The following is a 10,604-nucleotide window of genomic DNA, read 5'->3' as shown; positions in this document are numbered from 1 at the left end:
TATATATTTATAAATAAAAATTATTAATTATGTACGAAATCACCCGGTCAGACCGGACGGTTTAACCGTTTAAACCGGTTAAAACTAATACGGGATCTCTGCCGGTTTGACGTCCGGCTCGGGTTTCACAACACTGATATGTGTAACTGATTACACTATATGTGTAACTGAATACTACCCACTTTTGGATTACTGAACGACGCACTTGGGTAATCAATTACCTCAAGTGTTTTAATGGTAACTTGCTCATCTATAAAAGAGAGAAATTAGACTTTTCACTCATTTCCCATTTTCAACATATTCTCTCTAATTTCTCATGAGTTATCCACCCAAAAATCCTTAAAACCTCTCAAATCTTCACGTTTTTACTAAAATCTTCTTCAAAACTTCATCTCCTCAAAACTTATTCAATACTTCATATTTTCCGACGATGATGAGTCTGAAGTTTTTTAGTCTTTTAACGTTTAGTAAGAAGATTCATATGTTTCTTTGATGGTTTTGGGTTGTAATGGTACTTTGTTTGTTAATCTTGTTCATTAAGTGTGATTTCCTTATGGACAACTATGTATTACTTTAATTTATGATCTAGGCATTTAAGTTGTCATATCTTGCCTACATTACTTTGTGTGGGATATTACATCTTTTTCTTCCCATTGATAATGTCAAAATTGGGCTAAAAATTGATTTTGTGGTTCTTTTTCTTCCCATTGATATTACATCTTTTTTTTTTATGATTGTTACTTATTTATCATTACATGTATGTTATTATTTTGCCAAATTGTGTCTTCCTTTGGGCCGAACACAATTCGCATAAATAATCTCATACTCATATGCGTAATCTTAATCAATTTCGACAATAGAGGTTACTTTGACAACATATTGCATCAATTAGTTCAAAAATAATTACCAGACAAAAGTTAAACAACATGAGTCCATTATAAAAAAATATAATCTACCTTCAGATTTGATATCTTTTATGATTAAAATATTTGATATATATAACATATTTGAAATAATACCTAATATATAAGAAATACATATTGCTATCACATATATAATACATATATACCTTATACATATTCTTTAACAAATTGTAAAAACTGTGAAGTAACAAAAGTTAATATCCAACGGTATGATATTAGTGCACATATAATATAACATTCTATAACAGAATCATAAAAAATAGTTAATGCAATGTTCATGCATAGATCTGAATATATACTTCAATACATGTTGCAAGGATTCATAATACAAATTACTCATAATTCAAATATAAGCGGAAGCAGATAAAACTTATCATCATTATTCCTAAATACCCAATTTTCATAACCAATAGCAGAATAAAAAAAACCCAAATTTAAAAAATTAGAGTTCATAAAAAATGGGGGGAAAACATCTTTAATGGAGAACCATAAAATTCAGAATCTATAGCTCTGATACCACTTGTTAGATATATCTTGATGATTGGTTAAATATCAATTCTACGTTCTTGAATATCATGATTCTGACACATAATATAAAATATGGATATAAAGTCATACCTGAATCCATGTTCTCTGATCTACTCCTTTGATATACCTTTTGAGAGAGTTTTGATATGATGGTCTTCCTCAACCAAATCGTTAATTCCTTTTGGGACCTTCATTTTCTCTCTGATGGGGGGAGAGGAGAAAACTATTTGCGATTTGGTGTATTAGGGACCATAACCATTCCTTATGTGTTAACTTATAGGGTTTCCATTATCCCCTATGCGTTAACATGATGGGTATCCACCTATTAAGCCCATATCTATGTTATCAGCTTTTAGAAATCTAAGGGGAATCAGTAACTAAATCACTTATAATGTAATCCAAAAATAAATAACTAATATCATTGTATCAAATATATCATGTCTATCGAAATTATAAATTTCTAACTTAAGCACTATAAAAAGTGTTAGATTTGTCACTAAGTGTGCTCACTTTTCAAAGGCTCACTTGAGAAGGCACTCTTAAATGTCTATCTTTCACCGTCAAATCTAACTCTACATTGTAGTGGGCTCATATACAGATAATGTTTCCACACATCTCTTATACAAGAAAAATCTTGTACCCATTGTACTTTAAAATGAAAAGGAAAAAGAAATAAAGACAAGACAAATCTTCAACGGCCGATAGAGGCTATGTTTGTCCTATTGTTAATGGATAAGGATAGTTGAAGGAGATGGATCATGTTTGGATGGGAATGGGCAACAAGATACTCTAAACAATCTTATTTGTTTGTATCTAAGAGAGGAAATTGAAAGGTTAATAAGTGCGCGTTTAAGAGTCATGAAATATACTTATGAGACAACTTTAAAGTTTTTTATTTCCCTTTATTCTCTTACAAAACTCAACTCATAAATAAACCTTAGGTATATTGTTTAAGAAATAAAAATGGAAACTTTATATTTAAAAGAAATGTGGGATTTAATTTTGTAATTTTAATTTCACTCTATCGTAGTCTTTAAACTATGATTTCATGATTCATAGGCCATATAGCGCACACCAATTTTGAAGGGTGTTTTAGCCTTTAGTGGCATGGCAATTTCTTTCACTATCATGGGTTTGAAGATGGTTCATGAAACTATCATTCTGGAATTTTTTCTTGAAATGATTCTTGCACATAAACTATTTCACATCATCTCACATAAGGGTGTTATAGGGAAAGAGAGTGAAATCGGGCAAAAAAATGGATAATAATTATATGCTTCAGGAATACTTCATTGTTCCAAATACTGCAATATCTACACATGTCAATGTGCAGCAATAATGACTGAATAGTACATCACTGCCATTGTTTTAGTTTCTTAGTGAGTAAGCAAATTTAAACATTACTGTGAGAATCTAATTCATCTCCTTGTTAATTGTAGTTTTACATCAAATGTGTGACAATGATTCTTTTCTTAGGTGCAAGTACAAATCCAACTTCCTCTCATTACTGTTGAGTTCGTCAAAAGTAATGAATCTCTTTGCATAAATACAAAAGGGAAGACTTATTCGAGAATGTTGTGATTTATTGTTGTATGTTCTATTTGGTTGATAAGAAATGAGGTATTATTTCAAGGAAAGGAGCATAGTAATATTCGAATCTAATCCAAATTAAATCATGGTAGTGGTTCAAAGCTAGTATAAGATATATTGATCTTCTTTCCATACAATGGTACATTGGTCCATAGCCTTATATTTTGCCTTATTGTAAAAATAGGATTTAATTTTCATTCTAATCTTTTTGTATGTGGGTAAATATCTCTTGTGCTCCTTTAATACAATCTTACGCTTAGCAAAAAAAAAAAAAAAGACTAAGCAAGTTTAAGCCTTATCAATTTCAAGAGCTGAAATGCAAAATATAAGGAAACCAGTACAGAAAATTTCTTCCATTGAAGTAATAACTTTGAAGTTTTCTCAACATAAGAGTAGCTAATAATACATGTAGTTCCTATATACTATACAACCTTTTACAGTATATTGCAAGCATAATAATATTTACTGTAAAATATAATGAAATGCAAATGAGTTTTGGTTAATATTACTCTGACTTGAGAAAGCAGATTCCCACAACATTCTGGCTCCTCTGTTGTTCATCCATATGCACACAACTGATAAATACCAAGCACAAAAATAAAAAATCTGAACATTGATAACACAAAATATGACTAAAGTTTTAGAAACATGGTCAGATGTATACTATCCCTTCAATTTTCCTTCTCCTCCCTTCAAAACCAATTAAGTTCAAAAGTTTAAACTTTGAAGAATTAAAACTAATCAAATCAGATATCTAACACTCTGGCAATTGGTATCAGAAAATTGAGTCAGAATCCTCTCCAATACTAGAGAGAGAACTGCCATAAAAAACCTAAGAAAAAAATGCAATTACACTTAATATCCTTTTATTTACAAGTAGATGATACTTTTACCCTTAAAATAAGAAACAAAGAGGATTCAGATTTCAGAAAATTATATACCTTGAGGAGAGTATCCCTTGGCAAGGATGATCTTAATAATAGAGAGACCCTGTGGGTAGAAAGTTAGCAAGAAAGTACAAGAATGAGAAAATTGTGACAGACTAGTAGAAGCAATTTTCTCACTAGAACAAAGTGTTTCATCGTATCAGTAGATAACTTATCTCCTTAAATTCATTCGGTGGTTGACATGTGTCTTATTTTTTATTTTTATAATATATTTTAGAATGGAAACTTCTCGAAGGAAGATAAATAAGCCATGTGTCAAATCCTGCGACAGATAAGCTACTCTTTTTTCTTATTTTAGACTGCAAATCAATTAGACATGTCATAGCATACCTTTCCACCAGTTTCCTCTTGATGCAAATTCTCTATCATCTTCTCCCTCATAGTTCTTTTGCTGTTAAATAAAAAATAGCATTAGGCATTCCTGAAATTATAAAATTTGTCAACCAAATAAAATAACATGCCCAAATAACTAGTATATCTTAGTGTATAGTCCAATCTGTTTTGAACTCTATATAGGACTCATTTTAACTACACCTTGCATGACCATTTTGTAATCTTTATTACATTTTATTCAGACATTCAATACATATCATAATTGATATGTTGAAACCTTTACATACTTTTTTCTATTTATCCTTCAAATGTTTTATGAATTTTTGTCTTATCAACATATTTGTATCATGTGGTACCATACTTCTTTCAGATCATGTGGTTGACCTTCCTAATAAATATTGATTCTAGGAATTGAATATTTGACATTTTGACCTATCTTAAAATTTAGTAGGGTCTTAGACAATTAAATCAACTACTTGTTAGTTCTTGACACTGTTTATGAGGATATAATTAAAAAAAACAATAATATTAATAAATGCAGTGGTATTCACCTTAGAGTATAATCCAGCACTATTCTTTGTATTTGGAGGAAGAGGATAAAAGTCCTGCCCACCATAATAGATTGATGAACTAAGGGAACATGGTTGAACTATTTGCTCCTCATAGAAGGAACTCATATCATTATTTGATGTTTTCTGAGTTTCACCACCATTGAACTTGTAGATGTAATCTGTGTTGAAAGTAAGGATTACGCAGGGAAGGAAAAAAGAAAAAATATTTAAAAAATATTATAAACTAAAGCTATTGTTAAAGAATTAGTTATATAGACACAGAAGATATATAATTCATAAATGCAGAGTCTTAGTTAAATTTAATCAAATGAAACTCAATAATAGAAGCTGCAAATAATGTTTTTTTAATGTTCTTTCCAAACGTAAATATAATAATTATTTAGTTAGCCACAAGGGGAATAGGAATTTGGTGCAAGGAATCAAGACAACTAATTTTTTACTCTTCATTTTGTTATCACATGATATGGCAGTGTTTGCTCTTTCTCTCTCTCTAAAATGACATTAAAATGTGATAAAATATTTACACAGTTACCTAAATCTGGGACATGAAAAAAGTATATGTTATCTCATTATATATTATTATTATATTATTAATTATTCATATTTAATTATTATTATTTAAAAAAAATAATACAAATGAATAACAATATATAATGTATTAAATATGTATAAAACTTTACATTGAAATTGTATATACACCATATGTAAAACAAGGGTATAACTTAAGAATAATGATATATTCTTTATAAAATTTGTTCATAAATCTTCATATATTATTAGACTTCTAAATTAATAAAGTATTACTTCATAAAAAAGTCGTTTTTCTTACTAAACAGAAAGATTTATAAATTAGTTTTGTAAGAAAAATATCATTTTTCAACTAAGTATCCAACCTTGAGTGCCAATTTTGGAGCTCCATGCCTCATTGGTGATTTTGCGATTCAATTCATTGCGCAGAGATTCTCTCCCTAACACCTTAACCTTCATACCCAAAAAAAAACAGAGCTGCTTTTAAAAGAAAAACTTCAAAATCAAGCTAAATTCATTTATCACCCTCTTAACAATTCATAAGGTTGTAAATGCTCATTGTTCGTGAGATTTGTACTTCAAGATGAAATTATATTGCAACAAGCAAAAGTAAATTCAGATAATAGAGAACTTGAGATTTAAACTAGACCAAATATAAATGTTACTCGTTGTAATTGGGTAAAAAAACATATTTAATTAATAATTAATTATTTTTTTAATTAATCACATCAAATAATATATAGTGTGATACTCTTTTGGGAGATAGAAAATGTGATTCCAATTTAAAGAGTACTGCACAAAACTTTATATGGCAGAAATCATCAACTTAAACATGAAAACAAGAAAAATAAATAGCAGAACTGAAATTGAAAAAGATCATAAAAAGAAGCTGTAGAAATGAAAAAAAAACATCACCTTAGGCGATGGAAGTGAAAATAAAGACCCAAAAATCCCAGAAGATGATGAGTGAGACTCTTCAGACCCAATGAGCTCAGAAGTGAATGAAGAATAAGTACCCTTTTGCTTATTTCCTTCCATTTTTTCCCTATCTCTCTATACCAAAATCACTACCTTAAATCTTCAACCAAATTTGAGTCTTTAGTCTTTAAATATATATAGAGAAAACCCAGCAAAGATACTTTGAAATGAGGAAGAAAAATGAAGAGAACAACGTTTGTATTGGGAAAGAAACAGAAGAGGAAGGAAATAAAGAGAAAACGTAAGAGAATAGAACAGAACAAGAAGGGAGAAAGGGACTCTTCAATATAGACAAAGAGAAAGAGAGTTGGTATGTTTGTGTTTGTGTGTGTTTTTGTCAAATGAAGCCGTAGGCTAGTAGCTTTTGTCAATTTTATAAGGTTGAAAATTTTGTTGTATGATGTAAAAAAGTGACAGCATTTACTATTTAGACTAAACTATTATGAATTCAGTGGTCCAAAGATATAATAGCTATCAAATAACCCACAAAAATAAAATGATTACTAAATAATTATGATTATATGGAAGTGTACAAATTTATATACAATTAATATATTGTTTATCATTTATTTATATTTTTTTAAGAGTTAATGATAATTAAAAATGAATAGTAAATACTATAGACTAACAATAAATAAAGCTTTTATAGTGTTAGTGCATACATTTTTTCCTCACTATTCGAGAAAAAGATTTTTACATTCTTCATCTATTACTTACCATTCATATATATTTGATCTTTTAAATATAAATAATACAAATTAGTTATTGATGATGTAATCACTCAATATAAATTTTTATGCAGACATTATATATATATTATATTCAGAATAATTATAAGAAAATGATGTATATATTAATAGTGTAAGAACTTATTATATTGTCATTATATCATACATCATTCATTTTCAGTCATCACTAAAATTTAAAGTGTCCTTATAAATATTACATTCAATTATTATAAGTTTAGACTCATTATCACGTGTCCTTATGAAAACTTATTATTTGATGGGCACGTGAATTGTAGCATCCTAACTTTAATAAAATAAACTAGTAATCGGAAAAAAATATTAGCGGAAGCAAATATGATAATTAAAATTTTGAAAAAATTCTTTCAATTTTTTTTTCGATGTAAAAAAGGGGCTAACAGCCCAAACAGCAGAACAACAGAGCAGAAAAAATTACATGAGTCTACTGTAAATAGTAGAGGCACTATCCAAAAGAAGCTTTATTGAGCAGAAACTAGGTGTTATATCGAATAACCGGAAGGAAACATTTATGCTTTATCCATGTTTGGCTAATTCATTAGCAACAGAATTTGCTTCATGGAACACATGACCACAAAGGAAATGCTGGAATCGAGGAAGCAGATCTCGAATCTGTGCAACAAGGCTAGCACACCGGTGCAACATATCACAACCAGCTTCAGTAAACTACACGCTGCACGTAGAGTCGGTTTCCAAGCAAACCTTCTGAAAACCTCGCTGAAAAACCAATTGAAGAGCAATTAATATACCCCAAAGTTCAGCTTGAACAGAGGTGTAGACACCAATTTGCTTGGAGAAGGCAAAAAAAAAAGGCCCCATGATGATCACGAACAACACCACCAGACGCAGCCAAGGATCTAGAACTTGAGAAAGCCCCATCAGTATTTAACTTTATCCATCCTATCTCCGGGAGCACCCATCTGATAATCGGATTATTAGGATGTGCAAACCTAATTATGGCCTGGTTCAGCCCTTGTAAGTCCTTCGCTGTAGAACTGCATTTTGCAGCAATTTCATAAAGGAGAGGAAGCCAATCAGAATCAATATTCTCAAAGATTAGCCTGTTCCTGCATCTCCAAATGGAATCCACAGCTATACCAAACACCAAGTTCCAGACAGCACCGAGATTGGGTTTAGTGCACTGCAAATTCACCATGCACCACGACGAGAGATCCCTGCTGAAAAAGTCATGCGAATCGGAAGTCTAGAAGAGAGACTTCCACACCTCACGAACTAAAGGACAATCCCGACAAGCATATAGGGTTTTTTCTGTTAGAAGACCGCAAGGACAACGATCAGAATTTCTAGGTAGATAGTAGAACCCCAATCTCCACAGCATAAAAAACGATGCAAAAAGGACCTTTCCAGCTCCAACTCACATCAGCCAGTTGAAAAATGGGAAGATCTTGGAAGCCAGCGAGGAGGGAAAAGCAGAAGCAATAGAGAAAATGCCATCAGAGGCCTCTAACCACATCACAGAATCCTAATCTAGCTCATTTGTGTGTGTGTGTGGGGGGCACAATTTTGTTGACAATAGAATCAAGTACCAACTCCATTAAAAATTCATATGGCTGAGGCCAAATCTGAGCACAAGGAAGGTTGGCTAAGGCATCCTCATTTGGAACCCAACGATCCTGCCATAGGTTAATGTGTCTACCGTTGCCAAGTCTCCAACCTACGATTATTAGAATCCTCATCCCAAATAAAAGATTGGCAAGTTCTGTCTAACTCATCAAAATTGACAGAGGCATGTTGGAAATAAGTTGTAATCCAAGTTATGATTGAGTGCTTAATAGATTGAGTTGTATTGATTAAAAGTTAGTTTGTGTTTAACTAACACTTTCCAGTTTTGGTATGTTTTTGAAATTCTGTTTTGTTAGTTGGTTTGATTGCCTACTATAAATGGCATACACTCTTCTTCTTGAATAATAAGATGTATATTCATTGATATTGTTTCTCTCTTATTTTCTTCTCTCTTCACAACCTTCTATTCTTTCTTTAAAATCTAACATTTGGTATCAAGAGCACGTAACGATCCTGGAAATCTTCTATCTTCATTGGAACATTCTCATTCTGCTTTGCAACCTGAAGAATTCACTGCGTGTGAATCAATTCTGAAGAAATCAAGGTTGCTGATCTTGGTGTGAAAGGGGTGCAGAAGTGTAGAGAAGCTTGATCTGCAGCAAAGAAAATGGTTGGGAATAACAACAATCTTCCATCAATGAGCCTACCTGTTCTTATAGACAAGAATTGGGACCGTTGGAACACACAAATGAAGGTATTGTTCAACTTTCAAGAAGTGAATGAAGCTGTTGAGAATGGACTTGTTGTACCAGGCCCTGAAGCTACATAGATTCAAAGAACCATGTTCAAAGAAGCAAAGAAGAAGGATAACAAGGCATTGTTTCTATTGCATCAATGTGTTGATGACACACATTTTGAGAAGATTCAGAATGCCATAACAGCCAAAGATGCTTGGGATATCTTGACTAGAAGCCACTCTGGTGGAGACAAGATAAAGAAGGTGAAGCTACAAACACTAAGAAGGCAATATGAGCTGCTACAAATGGAGGAGAGTGACAAGGTTGGAGACTACTTCACAAAAGTGATTACAATCACTAATCAGATGAAAGGATGTGGAGAAACAGTCACAGATCTCATGATCATAGAGAAAATCATGAGATCATTGCCTCAAAAATTTGACTACATTGTAGTAGCAATAGAGGAATCAAAAGATGTTTCAATGATGAGGATTGAGGAGCTTCAAAGCTCACTAGAAGCACATGAAATGAGGCTCATGGACAGAAATCCAATAAAAAACAGTGAACAAGCTTTGAAGGCAATTCACTACAAGGAGAAAAACAAGAAATGGAAGGGAAAGAAGAGCAGACCAGAGCATGATTGGCCAGATACTTCAGAAAAGAAGGTAGGGCAAAGAAAATTCAACAAACAAAAGAAGTTTGATAAGAGGAATGTAAAGTGCTACAATTGCCACAACATAGGACACTACTCCTATGAGTGCACTGCTGAGAAAGGCAAACAGAGGAATTTTGTTGACAAAGATGCATTCACAACTCATGAAGATCATGAAGTAGAACCATTGACCTTAATGGTTACAGATCCAGCAGAAGATACTCACCTTGAGTCATGGTATCTTGACTCAGGGTGTTCTAACCACATGACAAGTCATAAAGAATGGCTCACAAACTTTGACTCAAGCAGAGAGAGTAAAGTTTAATTTGCAGATGATAGCACCTTGAAAGTAGAAGGAGCAGGTGATGTAGTTATCATAAGGAACAATGGATCAAAAGCCCTTATCTCTGATGTGCTATTTGTCCCTGGAATGAAATACAATCTACTCAGCATTGGACAACTAGTACAAAAGGGATCTACAGCAATAATGGGCAATGGTCAAGTAGAGGTGTTAGATACCAAGAAAAG

At 32.0% G+C, this 10,604-nt stretch overlaps 2 protein-coding genes across 2 annotated transcripts; one reads left to right on the top strand and one right to left on the bottom strand.

Moving 5' to 3' along the window:
• On the bottom strand, window positions 3,380–6,736 carry LOC109361753. Its single transcript, XM_019607292.1, has 6 exons — window positions 6,337–6,736; window positions 5,787–5,874; window positions 4,873–5,051; window positions 4,319–4,379; window positions 3,983–4,031; window positions 3,380–3,616 (listed from the first exon to the last, which is right to left on the bottom strand). The coding sequence occupies exons 1-5, from the start codon at window positions 6,457–6,459 to the stop codon at window positions 4,015–4,017; spliced, it is 468 nt and encodes a 155-aa protein (XP_019462837.1). The 5' UTR covers window positions 6,460–6,736; the 3' UTR covers window positions 3,380–3,616; window positions 3,983–4,014.
• On the top strand, window positions 9,529–10,401 carry LOC109361831. The gene has a single exon (XM_019607368.1). The coding sequence runs from the start codon at window positions 9,529–9,531 to the stop codon at window positions 10,399–10,401; it is 873 nt and encodes a 290-aa protein (XP_019462913.1).

The sequence above is a fragment of the Lupinus angustifolius genome, chromosome LG12 (assembly GCF_001865875.1).
Source record: "Lupinus angustifolius cultivar Tanjil chromosome LG12, LupAngTanjil_v1.0, whole genome shotgun sequence".
NCBI classification, from domain to species: domain Eukaryota; kingdom Viridiplantae; phylum Streptophyta; class Magnoliopsida; order Fabales; family Fabaceae; genus Lupinus; species Lupinus angustifolius.
Note: the sequence above shows the minus strand (reverse complement) of the source record. Positions and strands in the feature narration are given on the sequence as shown.

Coding starts and splice junctions, on each gene's coding strand:
- LOC109361753 (XM_019607292.1), bottom strand. CDS start 6,459: ATGGAAGGAAATAAGCAAAAGGGTACTTATTCTTCATTCACTTCTGAG. Junction 5,875..6,336: donor TTTCACTTCCATCGCCTAAG/GTGATGTTTTTT, acceptor TTGGGTATGAAG/GTTAAGGTGTTAGGGAGAGA. Junction 5,052..5,786: donor CTCCAAAATTGGCACTCAAG/GTTGGATACTTA, acceptor CTTTCAACACAG/ATTACATCTACAAGTTCAAT.
- LOC109361831 (XM_019607368.1), top strand. CDS start 9,529: ATGTTCAAAGAAGCAAAGAAGAAGGATAACAAGGCATTGTTTCTATTG.